We start from the raw sequence: 25,607 nt of genomic DNA, 5'->3' as shown, positions 1-25,607 counted from the left end.
GGACTGATATCTCTCATAGATTTAACTGCTAACAACCTCATATTACAAATGCTGCATTATCATCAATTTCAGTTTATTGCTTAAGATTCTTTTTTCTTTTCTTGTGTGTGTGACATGTGTGAGTGCGGTGGAGGGATTACATGCCTACATAGATACCATTTTGAATAAATCCTTTCCAAGAGCATTTATGAGCATATATGGTAATTCATCCCCCCAATTTGGGGATAACATGGTCCTCACTACAAACGATAAAGTTCATGCATGCAATATTTTTGAATTAGTGAGAATTCTAGGGAAAGCATCAGGTCTCAAGGTCAATTTCGGGGGGCATTAATCTTCCAAGAAAGAACATATGCATTCTTTTTAATAAGAAAGCCCGCTTGACAAATGAAAGTACAAAATAAAGATGACAAAAAACGATACACAGAACAGAGACTAACAAAAAAACAAACAAAACAAGGCAAAATTTAGAGCAAGAGGCACCAATTGTAACCAAAGAAAGGAACGTGACTTCACAACATTCCAATAGTTTCTTTATTGCAGAATGGGATTATTCTGCCTCCCTCAACCAAAGATTGTTTATAATCTTTTCTTTGAGGTCGCAATTTGAAAAGAACCCAAGTCATTTGGCAAAATGCTTCCAAGGTCATTTTCAGAGAGAATATTTATTGTGTACTTTCTATTTTGAGTTCTATTTCCGAAGGATTTTTCTTTCAGATAATTACATTTCTTCTCTTATAAATTCCAATTGGAATTTTCTTTGACTCCTTAAATCTGATTGAATAAAATGGATATTATTGTCCCAAGAAAATGAAAAAAACAATTGACATAGAAAAATAAAAGTTAAATTACATTTTAGACTCCCTAAACTTGGGTTTTGAGACTATTTGATCTCTAAACTTTAAATAGTATATACTAGGTCTTTGAATTCTCAATCCCGTGCCTAATATGTCTCCAAATTTTAAAAAGGATTTAATAGATCCTTAAACTTTCAATTTTGTGTTAATAGGCCTTTCAATTTTCAATTTTGAGCCAATTACATCCTTGACCTACTGGAATTTTTTAAATACATAGATTTTTTAGACATATAATTAAATGTTTAAATTCAATTACTTCATAGATCTATTGACAAAAAATTGAAAGTTTAAGAACTAATTGAACAATTCTTTAAAGTTTAGGACCCAGTAACTATTGAAATTAAAATTTTAGGGAGCTTCCATCTTCACGGACCTATTAGACACCAAGTTGAAAATTTGAAACTATCTTGTAATATAATAAAAATAAATTAACCATATCCTAACCACTTAAAACTTATGGGAAAACATAGCACTAGAATCTAGAATAAGACGGAAAGAACCTAATGGGAAAGGAGGATGCCAGGGATTTACGTGGAATCATACGTGACTGTGTGCGAATTGAAAAGAGGATATAAAAGTTTGAACTTCTAATTCATCTGGCATTTAACAGGAGTGCCCATGAGAATGAGCAAGAAAAGTTCTTTGTCGCTGGAGAAACAGAAAGTGGCCTGCAGAGATCAACAAAATTTGCACCTGATATGCAAGCTAGGGATAAATACAACTCAAGGAAGGATTAGGAGGTACGACTGTAGGCTGATTAATCTCAGTAGATGCATATTATGCAATGAGAGGAACCACTAGATTGTTTGCCATTTTGGTGCCTCTACAGTATGAGTTGTTGGTAGGATATGCTTCTCATATTTAAGTGTAGTTAGGGGCTGACAACATTCACCATGGAGAATAATGAGATTTACCATGTGGACACTCCACATTAATTAAAAGCAAACTAATATTTTATGGATGAATGCATTTAGGAGATTGTATTAAATGTACGTTTGAACTTGTTTAACAAAGGAAAAGCTTCAAAAAATGCTATAAAATTAGCAAAACTTCGTTATTCTAATTGGTGCTCTCTTAGGTTCCTGTTCCAACTATTCCCCTAACATAATGAACTGTGGTATGGTTCTTTTCTTCTTTTTGTAAACTCATAGAGGTCAATAATCTGGTAAATTATGACGACAATAAATTTTTCTTTTCTTTTTTTTTTTTTTTTCCTTATCTTTGCAACAATTTCATAAAAAAAATAAAGAATTTACATTTCCTCCCAGGCACAGATTAGTACTCAATCAAAAATAAAAATAAATAAAGGAGTTTACACTTCCAACCCATGCACAGACTATAACTCGAATCAAAATAAATAAACAAGCCTACACATGAGAGGATTAATCAAAATTGATTTTAGTATTTAAACCCACAAAACAGTTTTGAGTTCTTAGAGTTGGTGATAATTTACCAAAAACGAAAGAAAAAAACTCACCTTTGCCACCACTAGCGATTCCTTGATCAAATTGTTTTGGCCCCTGCCCTCCATCAGGAACTGAATTTCCATAAATCAAGCACAGATCATTATAGCTAGGTATTGGACCAGTTCTGTATGATTTTGCATGTGGGTGTTCCTACGTTTGTAAGGGTTAGACAGTAGCAATTGGAATTGAAGAACTAGAGGCAGAAAGGGAAAAGCTCACCTTAATATATGCAGCCCAAGTATCATCGTATGCAATTACTGAATGTCGTCTTTCATCCCACCAAAATCCTCTCTGCTTGAGAATATTTTTTAAATCAAAGTATTGCTTCTCCAAACTTTTGAAATGCCTCCGAAAGGAATCTTGGTTAAATACCAGTCCAAATCTTTCCTTGAACGAGCCAATTATGTTAGTCCACATAAAATCATCATTGTAATCAATATTCTTCACTTTACCCACAACCTCCAGCATAAGATCAATGAAATAACCATCCATTTCAAGAGACCAGTGCATGCTTGAAGAATCATTGTCAGCATGGGAATGGACGTTTTCTCCTTCAACAAGAAAGACATTCACAAATTTAAGAGAAGATAACTAATCATGATGATAACTGATTTAAAGATGCCATAAGACCAGAAGTCAAGGTCTTACTTTCAATAATATTGCATTATTGAATGAGCACCAAAATCATTCTAGCAACAGGCATAATAGATATATATTGTTTCTTGCATTTACGGGAGATATCAGCTATCATAAATATATCAGACCATTGAAAGCATCTAAGAAGCACGAATACAGATATGAGACATGAAAAGAACACAACACAGACATGGTAACATGACATTTAAAAAAAAAAAAAAAATCTAGGATACAAACATGGAAATAACTCATTTTTTTAATAAAAAGCAATTATCAAAATATAAACTAAAAAATATATATACAAGAACAAAATATTTATATGCTTAAAAATTAGTTTGATATATTGAACTCTCAAAATTTATTGTTTTTGTCCTATATTATTATGTGTCTATTTAGTATCCTTAATAAATGTTCAATACACGTCTAAGCACTGTTGAGTCCATATTGACTTTACAAAACTAGAGTCTAACACATCTATATTATGCTAACATGTTTCAATATGTGTAGAAGTGTCTAACATGGAGACAAACACGTTGGTCAAACTAAAGTGTCTGTGCTTCTTAGGAGTTCACAGCCAGTTCATTTTTTTCTTGCCAACTCTCGTATAATTAAAACAAGAATTACATGGTTGAAAGTACTAATTTTAATGAATAAATGAGTTTCAACCGAGCATTATGTAAGCCTTACCAGTATCTTGAGGTAAGAAGCCACATTCAAAATGCTTCAATTGCTGCATATGATCACATTTCCCATTGCTCATCGTATCATCATAGATCAAACACAAATCTAGAAAATTTAGCAAGGTCCTTTTTCTATATGCACAGGCATCTGGATTTGCCTACATTGGCAGTAGTAGATATAACATATGATATAGTTAATTTATTTATACAAAGTTAAAAAACAACCATGCACCTTGATATAATCATCCCACACGCCAGCATCGGCTACCACCATTTGTTGTTTCTCATCCCATGAGAAGCCTCTGGCCTCGAGTAGAATCCTTAAATCAATATAGTATGCTTTCAATTTCCTATAACGATGTTTCAAGAAACTCTTCTTATACTGATAGCCAAATTCAGCATTAAAGATAGTGATCATATCTCTCCATGACTGCTTCTTGAAAGTACCATTTATCCTGCAGCCTTTTCTTACTTGGTCGATCATAAGTTTCACAAGGTACTGATCCATATCAAGAGTCCAGTCTGTTCTTGAATTCTCTTTATTCACAGGGGCAAGGCCATTCATGCCAGCATCTACAGCAGTAATGATATTAACTTCAATTCATCAAAATATGATAGTTCTTTAAATAAACAAGCAAACATTGAAGGATTAAGGATGAAAATACTTCCTTGATAACAAGAAGAAATAAATATGACAAAAGAGGATCCTGTTGCTTCTTAGCAACTTAGCACACCACAGCCAGAGGTGAATAATTTTAACATCTATAAAAAGGGGTGGGAAAACTTCCCGTGATTCATCAGTTAAAACATCCCAATCTCGTTTTCTCCTAGAAATTGCTAGATTAGATCACATTCACAAAAACTGATATATTATTACCCAGAATAAACGGGCAGAACAGAAGGTACTGATGCTTGACTCTGAAAATAGGCCAAGGCAGGAAACGTGTTTCTCATTTCCACACGTTGATGTGTTATCGGAATAAAATCTTTTTCGTAGACCTTCTAAGTTTTTGTCTATTTTCCAGATATGCAGAGCTCCCTTATCTCCACATTGACACCTGAATAATAAAAATATTACTAAAACTTTTTCTACATTTCTTTGGTTATGCATCCTCCTCAGACTCGGCTACCCCACAAGCATAAATATATGATGACAGAGGCAGGCTCCATATAATTTAAATCTGAAAAGCTAGACTTCAAATTCCAACAAAAATTGTACAAATTTTGTAGGTTTCTTAAAGTACACAGAAACACACCTATACACAATCCCATCATGTCATCATCAAATTCTAAGTCATGGCTCGACATACTATATCTCCCATCAGCAGTAGTATGTGCATATATCAAACACAAATCATTGAAATTTATCAGAGACCTGTTCCTGTATGACTGAATATCTGGATGGACCTGCAAATAAATAGTATCATTTAATTTCATATTTATAATGAAGATTAGAAAATGTCAGTCCAAACATTACTCACCCTGATGAAGCTGTCCCAAATATTATTCTCTGCGATGATTATATGTCTAGTATTATCCCAAGAAAACCCTTCATTATCAAGGAGATTCCTTATGTCATTAAATTGTTTCCATAAATTAGTGTAACGACATTTTAAGATATTAATGTCATATGGAGACCCAAATTTAGCATTGAACATCATCAGCATGTCATTCCAAGCTTGTTTATTGAATGTATGACCCATCCTGTTGCCTTTATGCACTTGATCTAACATAAGATCAATAAAATATTGCTCCATTGCCGGTGTCCAATTTGTCCTCAAACGATCACTGCTGATACTGGTTTGGTCATTCATATTTTCGACCTGTTAGAAAATAATAATAAATATCAGAATGCTAGCTTTTCCGTGCAACATCAATAAGTTCAGAAGTGATTGTGGACCAATTAACTTGCCAGGGCATTATTCTTAACTTGAATGAAGTTGTAACAACCATTAGGATGATGGTCAGTATAGTTTAGGCATTAGTTATATAAGGTAGGATCCTACGCAATCTTCAAGAACAAATATTTAGAACGCACCAAAACAATAGCCATATTATAATGGATTCACAAACAATGCAGGCTACTTTTTAACAGAAAAATCAGTTACGAACCGAAAACCATCCGACGACAAATTGCCAAAAAGAAGACGATAAAAAAGAGAGTAAACATTGCAGAATACTTGAATACTTGATATTCTGCTTTGTGTAGATGAAAATTTCAAAGGACAGTGTTCGTTAAGATAGTACTCAAGCGCTAATAATGATAAAATTATTATTGCGCAAAGCTCAAACAAAATCACAACCACGAACAGAACCGCAAGGTGAAAGAAAATAAAGAAAAAACTACAAAAAGAACAGCTGAATCCTAATTTCTTTTCCCGTTCAATTACAAGTAAGAAACACAAAAGTGAAAAACAAAGTTCAGAAACATCAAACCTACTTAACATCGTAAACAGAGAACGATGCAATGAAATTTGAAAACTGTTGTTCCAACAATTTCGTCGTTAAATGCTAAAAAAGCCGGCAACATCTTATTATTTTTGCTATAAACATGGCAATTGACAAAAGCGTCTGAGTGAAAACCTCCGAGAGGGCGAGAACACTGTTGCAAGCTTGGAGAAGAGTCTTAGTCTACGACTATTCGACGGATTCGGAAGCGATGGTGGAGCCTCCAGAATCTGAGTGACCGATGAAGATATCGATCTTACAAAAAAGTTCACAAGTTCGAAGAAAACGAATGAGACAATTTATTTATTTATTATTTTTTTTTTTTTTATGCTGTGTTTTCCAAATGATTTAAAAAATGGTCTCGAGTCAATGGAGAATGCAGCGAGAGATCCCGCACAGATCAAGAGCAGGCTTCTTTAGAAAGAAGAGAGTGAAAGTAGGACCGCGGCTCTCGTTCTCTTAAAGCATTGAGCTTGCTCAATGAGAAGCCCTTGTCATTTTGAGCCTTGATAACCCGGGTCCCGTCCAATAGCCAGCCCCTACTCGGAGACACCTCCTCCATCTTTAAGATGATTCTTCTTTGACTCTCAAGAAGTAAGCTTTCTCGAAGAAGAAATGAGAAGTTCTCGCTCCTGGACCTATTTTTTATGGTACTTTAGTCATTTTTTGACTACACCTTTCCAATTCACAATTCTTTGTTCGATATTTAAGGATTCTATTGTCATGACTAACTAAGTTTAAGGCCTAACGCTAATACCATATTAGAAATCACGACTCTCCACGATTGTATGATATTGTCCACTTTGAGCATAACCTCGGATCACTTTGCTTTGACTTCCCAAAAAGCCTCATACCAATGAAGATGTATTTCTAAATCCATGATTATTCCCTTAATTAGCAGAACTTACTCCCAATAAATTGTTGAAGCTAATAATAGAAAAAGTAGTAATTTGAATTTAGTTACTACGGAGGAGTAAGCAATTTCATCCACAAAAATCCGAACGAAGTCCGGGGAATCAATGAAATCATGTCCTATAAAATGACCTCCCTTTCAATCATTCAAATCACTCCTTCTCTCAATCTCACTTCAATTTTTGTTGTCACCAACAACGGGTATCAGAGCGATCTTGCAGCAGTAAGAATGGCAGCAGAAAAACAAGTTGAGAGCTACGTTCAGCCCGCCATCCCGAGGTTCGATGGTCACTATGATCATTGGGCGATGTTGATGGAAAATTTTCTCAGATCAAATGAGTTTTTTGATATGGTAGAGACGGGTTATGAAGAGCCAAATGAAGGCGAGGTACTCTCAGCTGGTCAACAGAAACTGTTGGCAGCATCGAAGTTGAAGAACCTGAAGGTCAAGAACTATTTATTTTAGTCCATTGATAGGACTATCTTGGAAACAATGCTTAGAAGAAATTCAAAGAAATGTGGGATTCTATGAGGAGGAAGTATCAAGGCTCAACAAGAGTAAAGCGTGCTCAACTTCAAGCAGTTAGAAGAGACTTTGAAATTCTCCAAATGCAAAAGGGAGAAACGGTGAATGATTATATTGACAAGGTTATGAGTCTTGTAAATAAAATGAGGATGTATGGTGATTCAATCACGGATGTTACGGTCGAAGAAAAGATTTTGCAATCACTAACTCCAAAGTTCGATTACATTGTATGTTCTATCGAAGAAGCAAACAATGTCGAAGAGATGCAAATAGATGAACTCCAAAGCTCCCTGTTAGTACATGAACAGAGACTTAATCGTACAAGTGCAATAGAGGAGATGACAGCCTTAAAGATATCCACACGAGATGAAACTTCAAGCCCTAGAGGTAGAGGGCAAAGAAGAGGCAGAGGTCGTGGGAGAGGCAGTCGAGAAAGAAGTGGAGATGTTGGCAGGTTAGTAGATCTAGTCAGAAACGATTATGACAACAAAGGCAAGAGACACTTTGACAAGTCTACGGTGGAATGCTATAGATGTGGACGTCTTGGACATTACAAAGATGAATGCTATACCAGACTCCAAAAGGAGAAAAGAGATCAATCCAATTTTGTGGAGAGAAGAGAAGAAGAAACATTGTTAATGTCATTCCATGCTATGAAGGTTGCAGATCAAGGTGTATGGATCGTAGACTCTGGATGCAGCAACCATACGACAAGTTGTAAGAAATTTTTTCAACTCTTGATGAAAATTTTCATACTACGGTTTCTCTTGGCAACAATTCAACTATCCAAATGATGGAGAAAGAAACTATTGATATCAAGACTAGAAATAGCTTTGTAGAGTCTATTTCTAATGTATTCTACATTCCTGATCCGAAGGCCAACTTACTTATTATCGGTCAGTTACAAGAAAAAGGGTATGTGATCACATTCCAAAATGATGAATGTGAGATTTATGACTCCAAAAGAGGATCGATTGCTAAGATGAAGATGACCACCAACCGTCTATATTCGTTGACGTTAAATATCGTCGTCAAAAGTTTGATGGTGAAGAAAGAAGATACCACCTGGCTTTGACATTTTAGGTATGGTCATCTACACTTCAGAGTATTAAAGACGTTGTCTTCAAAAGAAGATGGTAACTGGGTTGCCAGATATTACTCCTCCAATAGAAATTTGTGAGCGCTGTGTAGTAGCAAACATGAAAGAAATTCTTTTCCATCCGGAAATCAAGAAAAGCTCAAGCAATTTTGGAGTTGATTCATTGAGACATATGTGGTCCCATCTCTCCAGCATCAAATGGTAGCAACAAATATTTCATGACCTTCATCGATGAGGTCCCATCTCTCCAGCATCAAATGGTAGCAACAAATATTTCATGACCCTCATCGATGATTTTAGTCGAAAAACATGGACTTATTTCTTGCACGCCAAATCAAAAGCCTTTGATTGCTTCAAAAAATTTTGTGCTACTATGAAGATGGAAACTGGAAGAAGAGTCAAGGCTTTAATAACTGACAGAGGTGGAGAGTTCTGCTCGAACGAGTTTATTAAATTTTGTGAAGAGAAGGCATAAGGAGGCAGTTAACAATAGCACATACACCACAACAAAATCGTGTGGCTGAAAGAAAAAACAGAACCATTTTCAACATGGTTCGAAGTTTACTAAATAAAGGAGAAGTCCCGAAGAAATTCTTGCCAGAAGCTGTCGTGTGGTCCATTCACATTCTCAATCGGAGCTCTACTTTTTCTGTTAGAGATATGACTCCACAAGAAGCATGAAGCGGAAGAAAACCTGCAGTAGACCACTTTAGAATCTTTGGGTGCATAGCATATGCACATGTTCCTGATGAGAAAAGGAAGAAACTTGAGGACAAGAGTTTGAAGTGTGTGTTCCTTGGAGTAAGCGAGACCTCTAAGGCGTACAAGCTTTATGATTCTTTGACAAAGAAGGTGGTGGTAAGTCGTGATGTAGTCTTTGACGAAAAGAAGACTTGGACATGGAAAAAAAAGATCACTGTGAATCAGCAAATTCCTGTCGATCTTGAAGAAGAACAAACTGAAGCCCCTATTCAGCCTCATTATGAGCATGGAGAGAGCTTATCACAAGCTCAACAAGAAGAACCACTAGAAGAAGATCATGATCATAATCAAAGAAATCCAAGAACAAGAAAGAGACCAAATTGAATGATTGATTATGAGATGGACTATGAATCAAGTGATAGTGGTTATTTTACATTCTTTGTGGATAGTGATCCAATTGTCTATGAAGAAGAGGTAAAGTAGAAGAAATGGAAGGAAGCTATGGACAGTGAAATCAAATCCACAAAGAAGAACAAGACTTGGGAGCTCACTGATCTTCCTAGAGGGCAAAAAACAATTAGAGTAAAATGGGTTTTCAAAACCAAGTTGAATGAAAACGGTGAGGTGGATAAGTACAAGGCATGACTCGTTGCAAAAAGATACAAGCAGAAGTATGGAATTGATTATAAGGAGGTATTTGCACCAGTAGCACGTCAAGATACTATCAGGCTCATAATTTCTATTGCAGCACGAAAATCTTTGCCTATTTATCAACTTGATGTGAAATCGGCATTCTTACATGGAGAGCTTCAAGAAGAGGTATATGTGGAGCAACCAGAAGGTTTTGTTCAAAAAGATAAAGAGGAAAAAGTATACAGGTTGAAGAAAGCTTTGTACGGTTTGAAGTAAGCTCCGAGGGCATGGTACAGTCGCATTGATTCTCATTTTGAAAAGATGGGATTCACTAAATGCCCGTATGAACATACGTTGTATGTAAAAACTGAAAAGGGAGATAACATTATCATTATTTGCTTATATGTTGATGATTTAATATTTACCGGCAATAATGAAGAAATGTTTGAATTTTTTAAGAAGAGCATGATGAAGGAATTTGAAATGACAGATTTTGGTTTGATGAGATATTTTCTTGGAGTAGAAGTTACTCAAACTCCCGCAGGTAACTTTATCTGTCACAAGAAATATGCTCAAGAATTACTTGAAAGATTTAAATTGGATGAGCGCAGATTTGGAACTCCATTAGAATTGGATTTGAAGTTGCACAAGGATATTGAAGGGCGAGAGGTTGATAATAGGTACATCAAATAAATTGTGGGAAGTTTGATGTACCTAACTTCAACAAGACCAGACATCATGTATGCGGTTAGTATGATAAGTCGTTACATGGAGCATCCAACGGAAAAACATCTCAATGCAGCAAGAAGAATACTTCGTTATGTGAGAGGAACTTTTGATTTGGGGTATTCTACAAGAAAGGAGATGATCTGAAGATGGTTGGCTATACAGATAGCGACTATGCATGTGATATAGATGATCGTAAAAGTACTTAAGGAAGTATTTTCATGATGAGTTCAGGAGCTATTTGCTAGTCTTCAAAGAAGCAACCTATTGTAACACTCTCAAATACAGAAGCAGAATTTGTGGCAGCAGCAGCATGCTCGTGCCAAGCAATTTGGTTAAGAAAAATGCTTGAAATTCTTAATCAGAAGCAACCAGGTACGACGGTTATATATTGTGATAATATGTCAACTATTAAGTTGTCTAAAAATCCGATGTTGCATGGAAGGAGTAAGCACATCGATGTTCGATTTCATTTCTTGCGTAATTTGTGTAAAGAAGACATTATTGAACTCAACTTTTGACGAAGTGATGAACAAATCGCAGACCTATTCACAAAACCCTTGAAACAACCATTGTTCGAGAAGCTTAGAAGAAAGATGGGGATGTGCAGAATCCAAGATGTATATCGAGAAGATGAAGTCCTAAACTGATTTCTGCAGAATTCAGTTTAAGGGGGGCGTTGAAGTTAATAATAGAAAAAGTAGTAATTTGAATTTAGTTACACGGAAGAAGGAGGAGGTGGAAGCAATTTCATCCACAAAAATCCCAACTAACTTCGGGAAGCAATTTCATCCACAAAAATCTCAACCAACTTCGGGAAGCAATGAAATCCCGTCCTATAAAATGACCTCCCTTTCAATCATTCAAATCACTCCTCTCAATCTCACCTCAATTTTTGTTGTCACCAACATAAATAATCCACAACAAAAGACAGTAAGAGTTCACAAACAAATACAAATTAATCTATAATTATTCCAACAAACAAATTTTCGTCAATAACCAGCTAAAATTGTAACATCCTACATAATTCAACATTGTAATAAAGATAAAACAATTAAATAGCAGCTCGAGCAATTTATTACTTTAAAAATCATGAAATATAACGATAGATCATAAAATTAAAAAATAATTAATTTAAAGAAATAATGCATAACAAAAAAATAATTTACTTCAGTTGGACTTGTTTATTTATACATGACAGATGTCGGTAAGTTTCCGAAAAAAATCATAAAAATATAAATTATAATATAATATTACAAATAATAAATAAATTAGAACTTAAAATTACTTGTTTTGGAACAAAATCTACCTACTATTATAAATCTAATGAAACTAATTTTTTTACAAATCTAATTTTGTGTCCACTATTTTAGTGTTAGAGAACTCGTAAAATAATCAGAAGCTCCAGTAGACACTAGTACGGTTAAAACATTTTAGATAACTTTTGATAAAACTCTGATATTTAAATTCATTTACGGTAACTCAATATATTTTTACTTCAATATAATCTAAATGTATGCATAAATCATAATCAATGAACTGTCACTTAAGACTTAAGACCAAACATGGTTGTTTGTTAGTTTATTCCTATTATAAACAATATATTTAAAAATATTAAAAATAGTAATATATTTTATACTATTTTTAAACACATTATTTATAAAGTTGGAATAAAAAAATATTTTATAAGATAGCGTATAAAGTTGGAATTGAACCCGCACGTGTAAGATTGTAATACCTTAATATATTTTATAAGATATTGTTTGTTTTGAGTAAACCTGAAAATTTGTCTAATGAACCCAAAATCCGAAACGAATTTATTCGGTTTTCAGAAAATTAACCAAATCTAACCTGAAATGGTAACTCAACCCAACTCAATCCCTATAATTCAGGTTGGGTTGGTTCAGTTGTCGAGTTCAATGTACACTCCTAATATCCAATAGAGTGTCAACTTTTAAAAGGCATGGACAATTATTTGTCGTTGTATATTCTCTCTTAAGTCCATAATGAAGTGAAGAGTCTTCTTTCACTCTGTGTCTTCAAGCTCAGGGGAGAACCTAGATAGCTAGGTGAATTCTGAGTCGTATTCTTCCACCCTCTTATCTCCTTGCTTGTGGCTTAGGAACGCTTTTGGTTCTTGCACATCGCTACGATGGGGTAGTACTTCTCGAAAAAGGTCTCCCTAAATCAGGTCCAAGGGATGACCATTTCTTTCATACGTATGAAGGTAGTTTTCCACCCTAACGCGACTTTTATTTATCATGTAAGTGACGCAATAGACCTTAAAATTTTATGGGAAGTAGCTTCTAGTCATGGATCCACCTTATATTGGGTGGATCCAAACCTCTTAAAGCCACGGTACACATTCATAGTTCAACTTCTAGATGCGTACATTCCTTAGGTGGTCAAGATAGCATAAATTATCTAGCTTGTCCGTGCTTTCATAGTTGTCTTTATGAAGGACGGTAGAGCCTCTAGGGTGAACGTGATCGTAGGCTGTTATGGGGGGCGTAGTCTGATTAAGCCCTTGTTGAGTTTCTCTCTCTCTTAACGAACTTGGTCCTTTATTTTGAGGCACATCTTCAACTTCAACATTATATTCTTCCAAATTGTAATAACACAAACGCTTCATGAGCGTTCCTCCATACCCCTATGTATTGCAATGCATCGACTAACCTAAGTCTTTTGAGCATATTTTATCCTCATTTACATGCTTACTAGAAAAATTTCTGGAAAATCACCCAACATAAAATTGCTCTAAGAAAAACACATTCAACTTTAATGTTCTTATGATTGAGTCATTGAAAAATAAGGTTCACCTTGTTCGTATACATAGTAACTTCAGTTCTTTTTTTTTTTTCCAACTATCATATCATTAAAATTACTCTTATTTGGATGTGGTCTTGTGACAATTTATGCTATGATATGATTATGCTATATTATGAAACTATGTTGTGATACCAATGTTATGTGATACATGAACTTACACATGTCATGCCACTTATATTATGCCAACATGTTCACTCTATGCCTACGAGACATTGATAAGTCATATATATTAATCATAAAAGATATGTCCAGTATACAGATGCATGTTTCATAAGAACGCTATATCATGAAAAGAATAGAGGTATGATTTGCATCATAAGTATATGTCATGATTTGAAACTATGAAATTCATGCATTTTGTATGTCACGTGCATCAAGGTATTTCCTCGTTATGATTAGTACAAATGCATCTACTATGATATTATGTGAAAACTTCTTTTCCTCCATGGCTTCTGCTTCTGGCAACGTGGGCATGCACTAGTCCGTAGTCAGACTCAGGTGTACATATAGGAGCATGCCTAGTGGATACATACATGTGCACATGCATGAGATATGTATAGAAAAGTACTATACATCTAACCTATTTTTATAAAAACATATATCCTACCATGTGATTACATTTTTCGACCTCGACCAAAATCAGGTCATTATAGAAAGGGCTAAATTAGTCTTCTTTTTTTTTTTTTTTTTGTCTTTTTTCTTCGTATCATTAAATTACATGTAAACCATAAAAAATTTCATCCTTTCACCCTCACTTTCACTTCAAAATTTCTAACGCTAACATTCAATCAAGCTTAAGAAATGGGAGTTCCATTATTGGGCAAAATCTCTCTAGAAGGGAGAAATGGATTTGCTCATGATACACGAGGGAAAACAAATATCGTCGATCAATATGAAACTTTTAGTTGGAACTTTTTAGATGAAATCAAAGATAAAGTTATAAAAGTTTATACTCAAAATCGACAATATCACATAATTATAAAGATAGCGGTTAACACAAGAAGACAATTGCACACATTTTTTAGGATCTCAAGGAATGAAGAACACGAATGGCATACCAAGAACACGAACAACAATAAAAATAAATCTACAAACTTTGAATGTGAATCAAACTTGTTGAATCATTATGCCAACCTTAAATGGTTATCAACACAGACCTACCTAACCTAAATCTTTATAATCTTCTCAACTAAATAAAAATGAAGCACAACCAAGAAGATCCCTAACCCGAATATGCAGTTTCCAGCATTAATATCACTTCAAATAAAACAAGAAATGAATGAAAATTTCAAGAACCCTGATGATTGGTATGTGAACATCGAATTCAACACTATATAACAGTAAAATATACAAAGACTTATAAATGTTACCATTGTTTCATTGCAGATTCAGTGTAAGGAGGAGATCAACTCGCTTATCCGGCTGCCAATTTCAACATCCTGGCCACAAGCATCCATAACCAAAGTCCTCCAAGTTTCAGCGTCAAACCTCATCTGTCTCTTTTCCATCTCCTCCAAGACAAAGCAAACATAATCACTGTTTTCGCCTCTCAAAAGGCCAACAATTAAAGAAGCAAAAGTTTGTAAACGAGGACAGTGCCCACTCATCAACATGGAATTCAAAACCTTCATAGCCCCATCGAAGTCCCCTGCATTACAAAACCCATCGATCATCATCCTATAAGTTGCTGCATTAGGATTACAACCTCCAACTTGCATTTTAACCAATACTTTATAAGCATCCCCAACCCTTCCTTCCTTGCACAGGTAATTCACAAGAATATTATAAGTCACAACATCAGGCTTCAAACGTCTCTTCTTCATCTCATTTAGTAAAGATTCCACCTCGTCGATGTTCCCTGTCTTTCCAAGATGTGTCATTAAAACGCCATAATTCACAGGCCGCGGTTTACAACCATGAAACTCCATATCAAACATCAACTTTTTGGCTTCCTTGTATTTACCAGTTAAGCACCATCCTTCCATTAACAATGCATAAGTAACAGCATTTGGATGATGTCCTTTCTGAATCATGTTCTCAAACAAACACAGTGCTGTGTCCATTTCACCATTTCTACACAAAAGCCCCAAAAGACTATTGTATGTCACTACACTAGGTCGCACCCTTTTCTCAAGCATTTCGTTGAACAGGTTACACGCTTGTTCCCACTCACCCTTCTTGATCCAACCCTTGATCATTATATTATAGGTCACTGAATTAGGACGGAAGCCCATTTCATAAGCCTGCTGGAAGATTTCACTTGCTTTAGAAAACTGGTCACAGTCAACTAGTGTATTAAGCAATACGTTCAAGGACTGCCGACTACGAAAACAATTAAAGGAAGGCATTCGATGGAAAAGGTCAATACCTCTCTCAACCAAATGGGCTTTCCCATAATGTTGAATCAAAGCGACAAAAAGGGTCTCATTGCAGTGAATGTTCCTATTTTGTAAATGATCAAGAATCATCTCGACAGCTTCAAATCTACGAGAACGGGCCAACTTGTAGATGAGAGATGAGTAGGAAGGATAGTGGTGTTTGAATCCCCTTTCATGGTAATCCTCGAAGAGAGCCAATGCCTCACATGGGTCCTTTACCTCTTTAACATCGGTGACGAAAGGAATGGGCTCACGGAGCTTTTGATGTTGTTTATGAGGACTCACACGGTCAAATTCGTTTGGCCGGTGAGTACTAAGCAATTGGAAATGTATTAAGCAGACATTTCGGTGAAAAACGAGTAATCTTGATCCCTTGATCAATTTCTGTGTCATCGAACTAGCAACGCACGAATCAGTGAACCCAAATATCTTATACGAAATATTGTTTTGGCCCAATTTCTATATCTGACTGAAACAGCTTTTCGTCTTTAGAAACCTATCAGAACAGACAAAAAAAAGTTAACAATACATGCAAATGAGGGCATGAATAGACTGTAGTTGACAATAGATATGAAAAAAGGTCTAGATCAAGGCAGGAAATGTTCTCCCGATAAGAAAACACCGTTCCAAATAGCAGATAGCATAATGATAGAGCACCAAATCACCTAAACCCAACATCCCCATTCCTACGGAGGCAAATGAATAATAGGTCGATTTGAACAATTGCGCTGTACAATACATGACAACAATATGATATAAATATAATCAACTCCGAGCATGGTCAATATAAAGCACATATCATAATTTTCTTTCTTGTACCCTCATGCAATGGCTTGCTATGAGTCTATCCCTACCAACAACACAAATTTCTTTTCTGATAGGACGAAAAAAGAAAAAAAAATGGAGCAGGACAATAACAAGAATGGAAAGGAACATCAAGGACAATAATAAGAATGGAAAGGAACATCAAGCTTCTGTACCATTCAGATCCTTAGCCTTGATCATTTAGCTGACAATGTTCGAGAGAATAAGTTCAATAAGTACCTATGGGATCATCAATACAGCCAGTTTGATCATATAATGGTCGCAGTTCCCATCCCTAAGAATGAACGCAACTTTTTACAACCAATGAACGTAAACTATCGACAAATTCTAACAGAAAAAATAAATTAACTTAATCAAAACTGAAATTAAAATTATACTAAACAAAATGAAAATTTACTTCACCTAAACAGGTCCTTTGTTCTACTAAAATCAAGATGGTGCCACAAAATCTAAAATCAAGCGGCTTCAATTAGCTCATATAGTGAAGAAAAACTCACTAATTATCAACAACGCCTGTATTGAGGTCCTGCAGAATTTCGATTCTCAAAAATCTTTAGGAACGGAGATGAATGCTAAGCAGGTCATTTCGGAGATCAAGATGCTTGCAAACCTCGCAAAATAGGAGCTGGCGCAGGCCTGTTTTTCGCCGTCGTGCCGCGCCGCCTGGATGGTCTCGGTGAGTATGTCGCCGAAAGTTTCGCAGTGAAGGGAGGGAAATAGAGATCGCACGGAGAGGACTCCGGTGAAGAAGAGAGGACTCCGGTGAAGAAGAGAGGTGGAAGATAGTTTAAGAGTTACTGTAAAAAAAGACCTATATGTCTTCTCCTTCAAATACAATAAAAATAAATATTTTTTAATCAATATTTTTTTGTTGAGTTCCGAACCAATAACGAAGAGAGTAAACCGAGGGTGTAGTCTAGGTGTATATAATGGAAACAAATCTCCAAATGAGAATAAGATATCGAAACAATTTAACTAAGATAATTAAAACTTGATAACGAACTATGAACTACTAGCAAGCTGTCTACTGAGCTTGTCACAACCCAATATTTTATACAAGCCGTGACTTACAACGACACATGAATGCAAGAAAATAATTTGAAATCGCAATAGAGGAAAAAAATCATTTATTTGTAAAATTTCGAAACGACAAATAAAACAATAATAGTTTGGAAACAAAATATGAAAAAAATACAATTACAAAATAAAGACTCGACTGACGCCCCGGGACAACACATTTCTTTGTGATGGTTTCGTCTCTATCACGCCCACCCTTGACTAACGCCTCCTGCTCCTGAAAAAGGAAAACATAGCAAGATGAGTATAAAAATTATACTCAGTAAACCACTTACTTGTAGGCTCTCATCTTATCCTAACTTAATAGAATTTCCAGTCTCCTTATTGGCTTTAGGACGTCTGGTTCTAGTCTTAGTCCCTTGGGGCTTGCCCCCGAGGACTTACTCCTTGGAGTTTCACTGGTTTATCATTCTTTCATTTGATACCTAAGAGTTCCTTATGCCGAGCTGAAATGGCTAGTATCTCTCTATGAGGCACTACCTCTGCATGGCTATCTGAGACTACATGGTGTCTAGCCTAGGGATGTGCTGAGTACCTCTTAAACCCATATAGTCCCCCTATGGGGGGCACGAGTCAACCCGTTCCCATGCAGCTAATGAGTCGTACAACGTGGGGACACATTTCCCATGTGAAATGGTTAGGAACAGTAAGAACTGATCAGGAACCCCTAGTCCTCCCAAAAAGCTATAGATACCGTTCACACAACTAGCAGTCTAAGAATACTCCTAAGGTACCTCATCCCCGTGGTAATCTACTTGGTTCCTAGGAGAAGGTTAGATCTAGCTAGAGTGACTTGTCACTCCTGACAACAAATCCCTAGGCTTATCCTAGTAATGTGTCATAGAAAATTACAGAGTGTGCATGCAGTCGTCATCTAACATCATAATATGTAATTCATGCAAATTAGACACGCAAGCTTAACGGAGCGATGGTCTCCATCAAGCACTTGGAACGCGAAGTTCATGCTCAATGGGGCGAAGTCATCCATCAAGCACCTAGAACGCGGAGTACATAATTCCGATATGAATTAAACATATGCATACGTACAACGAAAATTTAAAGCATGATCGCACACTCAGATAATTCACCTAATAATTCATGTTCATTGCACTCAACATGCCTAATTTCAGTCATAGAAGTGGGGTGATTTCCAAATCGTTTCGTTGTAGGAATCAAGAAACTCAACAACAATCACAACACGTGGGCAACATGCATGATGTCATATTTACAAGGACATGATCTTTGGGAGATCGTTGGTGGGAGTGAAACTACGCCGCCAGAGGAGGATCCTAACGGCGCCTTGCGCAAATGGAGAATCAGAACAGGCAAAGCAATGTTTGTCTTGAAAACCACAATCAAAGAAGAGATGTTATAGCATATTTGGGATGACAAGACACCAAAAGAAGCATGTGACACGTTTGTGATGTTGTTCTCAAAGAAGAACGATACAATGCTACAATTTCTAGAGAACGAGATATTATCAACTTCACAACGTGACATGACAATTGGTCAGTACTTCTACAAAGTCAAGTTGATCTGCTGACTACAACACTTGACAATATGCATGATGTCCTATTTACAAGGACATGATCTTAAGGAGATTGTTGGCAGGAGTGAAACTACGCCGCCAAAGGAGGATCCTAACAGCGCCTTGGAGAATCAAAGCAGGCAAAGTGATGTTTGCCTTGAAAACCATAATTGAAGAAGAGATGTTAGAGCATATTTAGGATGACAAGACACCGAAAGAAGCACGAGACACGTTTGTGATGTTGTTCTCGAAGAAGAACGATACGAGGCTACAACTTCTAGAGGATGAGCTATTATCAATTTCACAATGTGACATGCGATTGCTCATTACTTCCACAAAGTCAAGTCGATCTGTCGAGAGATTACTGAACTAGACTCGAAGTCTGCAATTGGAGAAGATGAAATGAAGATAATCATTATCCATAGATTGCAACCAGAATATAAAAGTTTCATTATTGTTGTACAAGATAGCCCACTCAACCATCACTTGTAGAGTTCGAAAATTTTTCATGGCTAAACAAATGGGAGGCATCACATTGAAGGGTGAAGAAGAAGCACTCTACACAAGTGAAAGTTAGATCAATAATAAGTTGTCTACCAAACGTGGATACAAAGAAGAAGCCATCAAGGACTGCACAACCTGAGAGAGCTCAAAAGAACGACAACAAGAGTACTCAAGGAAACAAATTTGAACAATTGTGGGAAGGGCCACATGTCCATGGATTGTTGGTCCAAAAAAAGTCTGTCGAAAGCAACGTGGCATCCTCTAACATGGAGATGGAGGAGGAATGGGATGTAGAGGCAATATGTGCCATAAAAGAAGATGAATTAGCACCCATGATGATGATGAAAGAACATATCGATTATGATGATGACTGGATCATTGATTCAAGATGGTCAAACCACATGGTTGACGATCAGAGTGGTGCAATGGAAGCAGGATGACCCTCAGAGAAGGAAGTATTATCAGGCTTGGACAACACTAAAGGAATTCTTCCATAAAAGACGGGGGAGAAAACTGGAGAAATTCTTCCACAGAAGATGAGAGAGAAAGATGTACACATTTATTAAGTGATGATGTGTTTGAATATCCAAGTGACACTAATGTTGGTGAGCAAGAAGTGACTTAACCAAGTGAACCTGGTGAAAAAGAAATGACACCTCAACAACTTAGACAATCAAAAGGAATCATAAAATCAAATCCAAAGTATACCAGTACAATTATTATAGAAGACAATGTTAAAGTGTCAGAGACATATGAAGAAGCATCACACAATACGACTTGACAACAAATAATGAAGGAAGAAATTATAGTCTTGGAGCAAAATCAAACTTCGAAACTAGTGCCAAGACTAGGAGTATCTCTTGCAAGTGGGTCTACAAAATAAAGTGACGATCAAATGGATCAATCGAGAGATATAAGGCTCGACTCGTAGCTCGATGGTTTTCTCAACAATATGGAATAGACTATGAATAAAAATTCAGTCCTATGACAAAGATCACTACCATACGAGTCCTGCTAGCACTCACGACAAGTAAAGATTGAAAACTGTGGCAAATGGATGTGAAAGATGCTTTCTTGCACGGAGAATTAGACAGGGAGATTTATATGAACCAACCAAAGGGATTTGAGAGTGCAGGTAATCCTAATCACGTATGCAAGCTTAGAAAAGCTATTTTTGAATGGAAACAAGCACCAAGAGCTTGGTATGGTAAGATTGTTGAATTTCTTACCCAAGTGATTATTCAGCTGCACATGCCGACTCAAGCTTGTTTATTAAGGAAAGAGAAGGAAAATTGACAATTGTGTTGGTCTATGTGGACGATTTGAGTATCATTGGGGATGAAGAAAGATAAACTTATTAAACAAGAGAAAATTTATCAATAAGCTTTAAGATGAAAGAGCTAGGAGAGCTTAAACACTTATGGGCTTAGAAGTCGATTGCACAAATGAAGAATTTTTTTTTTTGTTCTGCCAACAAAAGTATACAAGAGATATGCTTCAGAAGTTCAATATGTTAGAGTGCAAGCAAGTTTTAACACCGATGAAGAGGATTGCCAAGATTTGTGCACATGAAGGCAAATAGTTGAACGATAAAATGACATATCGACAACTAGTAGGTAGTCTTATCAACCTAACTTTAACTTGGCCTAATTTTTCATATGTATTTGGAATCATGAGTTAGTATATGCAAAGTCCAAAAAAGCCTCATTTGGATGCAGCCCGATGGACATTCAGATATGTCAAAGGTACAACTGAACATAGTCTTCTGTACAAAAGAAGCAAAGACTGCAAGCTAGTTGGATATTGTGATGCTGACTATGCAGGAGACCATGATACTCGGAGATCAACCACTAGGTATGCGTTCAAGCTCGATTTGAGAATAATTTATTGGTATATCCAAAGACAACCAATTATATCATTGTCAACTAAAGAAGTAGAGTACATAGCAGCGGTTGGAGCAGCTCAAGAAAGTACACGACTGAAACTCTTGATGAAAGATTGGCACCAGAAAATTGACAATCCAATACCACTTCATTGCGACAACCAATCTACGATTCGCCTAGTAGAAAATCCGATGTTTCATGCTAGAACAAAGCATGTGTTGGGATTTATGGCCTAAACCCTTGTAATTAATTATTTAGTTTTTAACAATAATTTTTATTATTTTATTTGTAATTTAATTGTTATCCATGGTATGAAAATCCAAGGTTATTAATATAATCTTGAACAATATGTGATTAACATACAAGAGGATCATGTTCCTGTAATAACCTAAAGAGTCTATAGTATATGAATAAGGTTAGGTGCCTTATCCTAGTAACACTATTGATACGGCCCACTTTGTAATTGTTGCAAATGATTTGATCTAAATTGTTCATGTGGAGACATGTAAGTGGGGGTATCCTATATAATGAGTTTGTATAAGACTAGACCAAGAAAGTATCCGATCGAGAAGTTCGCCTCCTTCACATTACCTGAAGAGCAAACATAGTAAACAAAATGGTTGGGTGGAGAAAATGAATAAAAAGCGTTCTCCCCTTGCTTTATAAGACGGTTTAGATGGTAGGCACAATATATACTCACTCCATGACAACGTAGACATTATCGTCATCTTCGTATGCATCATAGCACTGCACCAAGTTCTTATGTCCAGTGAGAGCTCGCAGTATTTTCACTTCTCTTCTCACATCCTCTATAGCTATTGCTGTAGTCATCTGCACATTATTTTCTTCTCATTCAACTTTCATTGAAACATGATATTGGGTTGAGCACACACACAATCATCTTAAATGCAAATGGAAGAAGTGGGGGGGCTCCACGAACATTTCATTAAAGCAAAAACTCGCAGAATATAAGAGATCAACCTCAAAATTCCCCACATTACACAAGAAAATCATGAGACACCATAAAATTACCCTAAATATAAACGACCCAGATTCATTAATCCAATAATTAAGATGATGAACAGACATTCTCAACTTAGAAGTAGAATCATCACCTTTGATTTGGGGATGATTTTGATAGCCACTTGTTGGCCTTTAAGAGAGCCCTTCTTCGCCCTGGCAGAGCAAGTGTAGCCAAAATGCCCGCGGCCCACTTCGTCGCCAAGGTCATAGTAGGTGGCAAAGTGCTTGGAGTAGCCGAAGTTCTTATCCAAGGCTACATCGCACTCACTTCCTTCAGGGATAGAAGCGGCATTGGGCTTGACGGAGCCATGGCGGCGGGCGAGGAGAGCCCGAATGTGCTTGGCCGGAGAAGGCGGCGGAAAGGGACGCTTGAAGAAGCGGAGAGGGGTGGAGGAGAGGCTGGAGTTGGCCGGAGAAGAGGTCTTGAAGAGATTGGGCAGAGGACTGGGGGTGTAGAAGGGGAAAGTGGTCGGGGTTGTGGAGGTTTCAGTTTGGATGGATGAACCGAGATTTTCCGAGATGGGTTTTGGGTTATCTTCAATGGGCTTTCCATGACACAGTCCCATGGAATCTGAGATCCACTTGAACACACACACACACACACAAAACCTTGATTCAGTGATTACCAGAAGCGGCGCTACTGCAATGTTGTGATTAGCATTTGGAATTGTGAGAAAACTTGGGGGAATTGCAATTAGAAAGGGGAATTTTAGAGTTGATCAGGAAATGGGGTTCATCCAATTCACATATTATAACATATATAAATATATATATATATATCAATATCATAAGCATATCAATCAATAGATGAGTTGTTCTCTTAAGGATTGACTTCGGAACTTAAACAATGGGGTCCCACCCTCTCATTGGCTCGAGAGAGACTTGGTTTATGATTGGATCATAAACAAATTGTTCGTTAGATAATAAGTGGTACTTAAGGTGAAAGATGTAATTATAGGGGTAAAACGAACTTTGACCCAACTGTTATTATGAACAACTCGTGAAAGATTGACTTGCTTGTAATGGTTATATCAATGGACATAACTTGTCCTATAGTGCATAAGAGTGCAACTCCAAGTCTAGAGTGGAGTGACCTATAGTTAATGAATGAAAATTGATTAATTAAAAAGTTTAATTAATTAATTTTGTATCATTGGAGCTTATAATAAGGTCCCCTTGCTAGCTCATAGTAACGCTAAAAGATTCTTGAAGTGTTCAAATTGATATTTAATATATTAGATATATTAAATATAAAGGAGAAAATAAATTTAATTTGAAAGGTCAAATTAATATTTAATATATTAGATATATTAAATAAATAGAGAAAATATATTTAATTTGAAGTATTTCAATTAATATTTAATATATTAGATAGGTTAAATATGAATAGAGAAAAATATATTAATTTAAAGGTTCAAATTAATATTTAATATATTAGATACATTAAAAAGAGAAAATATATTTATTGTATTTGATACAATTAAATATTAAATGAATGAATGTATTTAATATATTAAATAAAAATATATTTGAAATTTGAATGAGATTCAAATTAATTAAATATATTTTTATTATATAAATATGATTGTTACAAAATATTATATCCTAATATATTAAAAGATGCAAATATATTATTTGACAAAGATCCTCCAAGAGTCTGTATGAATAGGACTCTCGGGTTGAGCCAAAAGATATGAATCTCTCCCACTTTTTCTTGTAGAATGAAATTATATCTCTAGATCATTCTCGAAACTCTTTTTCTCCAATCTCTTTGGGATTTTCTTTCAAGAGGCTCCCACAAGCCTTGGCCTTGTGTTCGAGTCATAGCCAGAAAAACTTGTAGAATATGAAGAACGTTTGTATGGTTGGAATACTTCAAGAAGTGTTCCAAGGTAAGGTTTCTACAAAAATAGAGTTTTTGCTCTTAGTATTTATTGTTTTTCTTTTAATTCATAATAAAATTAGTTCTTAATGCTTCAGCTACCTAGATGAAGAGTACATTATCTTCCATTAGTTCAGAGCCTATTGATTTTTATTTTGAATCAATAGTATGGTCGGTATTGTAATTCAAATCATATATGTGATATGTGTAATATTGATTTGCAAAATTGATTGTTTTTTGCATATCGTTGTGGCATTAGATTTACCGATTTGTTAGACAAATTGAAAAGAGACGGCGGTAACGATGACGATGTTCATCAATTCGCGGTACAATTTAAGGTTTTTGAAACCTTAATTTTACTACCTTTGGAATTGTTCCAAAAAAAAAAAATCTATTTTGGAAATGTTCTAAAACAAAAATATGTATATTTAGAAATCATGGTAAAATTTTATGAGAGTAAAAGTCTTAATTTGAGATCTCAATTTCATTCCTAAAAAAAATCTGGTTTTTACCTAATAGTTTGTGGATATTTACCGTCTCTCCACACAAAAAAAAACTTTCAATTTTTCAAATGATATTGATGACATAATTTAATGAGAATCTCTTAAATCTACTGAAGTTAATTTTACAAATCCTACCCTTTTTCATTATAAGAATTATGAAATTAAAAATAATAAATGAAGTTTTCTATATTAATGTTGGGTGCCTTCTAGTTGACACCCCTTCCCACTTTGTAATTGTTATAAATGATTTGATTCAAATAATTCGTGAAGATATGTGACTGGAGGAATTCTATAGAATCAGTTTGTATAAGAACAAACCAAGAAATATTTTATCGCACTTTATAAATCTGTTAATTAAGTAGATTAATAATATTTCACGTGATGAATAGATACGACTCGATCTTAATCCTGAGTGAGTTATGAACTCCTGCCTGTGAGGGATTGTTTTTAAATTTGCATGGGTGAGAATGACTATTATAGTCATTCAATA

The 25,607-nt window shown here is 35.7% G+C and overlaps 3 protein-coding genes and 1 long non-coding RNA gene across 14 annotated transcripts in view; 1 reads left to right on the top strand and 3 right to left on the bottom strand.

The window, feature by feature from the left end:
* Window positions 1-6,351, bottom strand: part of LOC111467848 (L10-interacting MYB domain-containing protein-like) — a 32,222-nt gene extending 25,871 nt beyond the window's left edge. For 3 of the 7 annotated variants that reach the window (XM_023112907.1, XM_023112906.1, XM_023112910.1), the window contains exons 1-8: window positions 6,290-6,351; window positions 6,223-6,258; window positions 5,121-5,462; window positions 4,896-5,046; window positions 3,872-4,212; window positions 3,647-3,797; window positions 2,543-2,874; window positions 2,335-2,473 (exon numbers count right to left, since the gene is read on the bottom strand). In XM_023112907.1, the coding sequence (XP_022968675.1) occupies window positions 2,335-2,473; window positions 2,543-2,874; window positions 3,647-3,797; window positions 3,872-4,212; window positions 4,896-5,046; window positions 5,121-5,453 (1,447 nt within the window). In that variant the 5' untranslated portion in view covers window positions 5,454-5,462; window positions 6,223-6,258; window positions 6,290-6,351. Of the gene's footprint in view, window positions 1-2,334; window positions 2,474-2,542; window positions 2,875-3,646; window positions 3,798-3,871; window positions 4,213-4,516; window positions 4,634-4,895; window positions 5,047-5,120; window positions 5,463-6,075; window positions 6,192-6,222; window positions 6,259-6,289 lie in introns of those variants that run through there. The other 4 variants (XM_023112909.1, XM_023112908.1, XM_023112911.1 and 1 more) reach the window with 4 other exon arrangements.
* LOC111467966 lies at window positions 4,962-8,022 on the top strand. Its single transcript, XR_002714664.1, has 3 exons — window positions 4,962-4,973; window positions 7,221-7,222; window positions 7,929-8,022. It is a non-coding gene; the product is annotated as an uncharacterized LOC111467966 (long non-coding RNA).
* A 6,694-nt stretch (window positions 8,023-14,716) lies between these two features.
* On the bottom strand, window positions 14,717-17,516 carry LOC111467870 (pentatricopeptide repeat-containing protein At1g07740, mitochondrial). Of its 5 annotated transcripts, none has more exons than XM_023112949.1 (3): window positions 17,215-17,516; window positions 16,873-16,991; window positions 14,717-16,388 (listed from the first exon to the last, which is right to left on the bottom strand). In XM_023112949.1, the coding sequence occupies exon 3, from the start codon at window positions 16,283-16,285 to the stop codon at window positions 14,903-14,905; it is 1,383 nt and encodes a 460-aa protein (XP_022968717.1). In that variant the 5' UTR covers window positions 16,286-16,388; window positions 16,873-16,991; window positions 17,215-17,516; the 3' UTR covers window positions 14,717-14,902. The 5 variants fall into 5 exon arrangements, with proteins under 5 accessions (XP_022968717.1, XP_022968718.1, XP_022968719.1 ...); XM_023112950.1 differs by having other exon boundaries at window positions 16,937-16,991; XM_023112951.1 differs by lacking the exon at window positions 16,873-16,991 and having other exon boundaries at window positions 17,215-17,243; window positions 17,328-17,516.
* A 4,831-nt stretch (window positions 17,517-22,347) lies between these two features.
* LOC111467923 (CDPK-related kinase 7-like) lies at window positions 22,348-23,471 on the bottom strand. Its single transcript, XM_023113023.1, has 2 exons — window positions 22,825-23,471; window positions 22,348-22,540 (listed from the first exon to the last, which is right to left on the bottom strand). The coding sequence occupies exons 1-2, from the start codon at window positions 23,296-23,298 to the stop codon at window positions 22,406-22,408; spliced, it is 609 nt and encodes a 202-aa protein (XP_022968791.1). The 5' UTR covers window positions 23,299-23,471; the 3' UTR covers window positions 22,348-22,405.
* Window positions 23,472-25,607: the final 2,136 nt, after the last annotated feature.

The sequence above is a fragment of the Cucurbita maxima genome, unplaced genomic scaffold, assembly GCF_002738345.1.
Source record: "Cucurbita maxima cultivar Rimu unplaced genomic scaffold, Cmax_1.0 Cma_Scf00035, whole genome shotgun sequence".
NCBI lineage: Eukaryota > Viridiplantae > Streptophyta > Magnoliopsida > Cucurbitales > Cucurbitaceae > Cucurbita > Cucurbita maxima.
This window is presented reverse-complemented; position numbering and strand designations above follow the sequence as displayed.

What these genes read in the sequence shown, in the direction of transcription:
- LOC111467870 (XM_023112948.1), bottom strand. Translation starts at nt 16,285, where the DNA reads ATGACACAGAAATTGATCAAGGGATCAAGATTACTCGTTTTTCACCGA.
- LOC111467923 (XM_023113023.1), bottom strand. Translation starts at nt 23,298, where the DNA reads ATGGGACTGTGTCATGGAAAGCCCATTGAAGATAACCCAAAACCCATC. An exon ending in AAATCATCCCCAAATCAAAG is followed by an intron (nt 22,541 to 22,824) that starts GTGATGATTCTA and finishes AATAATGTGCAG; the next exon opens with ATGACTACAGCAATAGCTAT.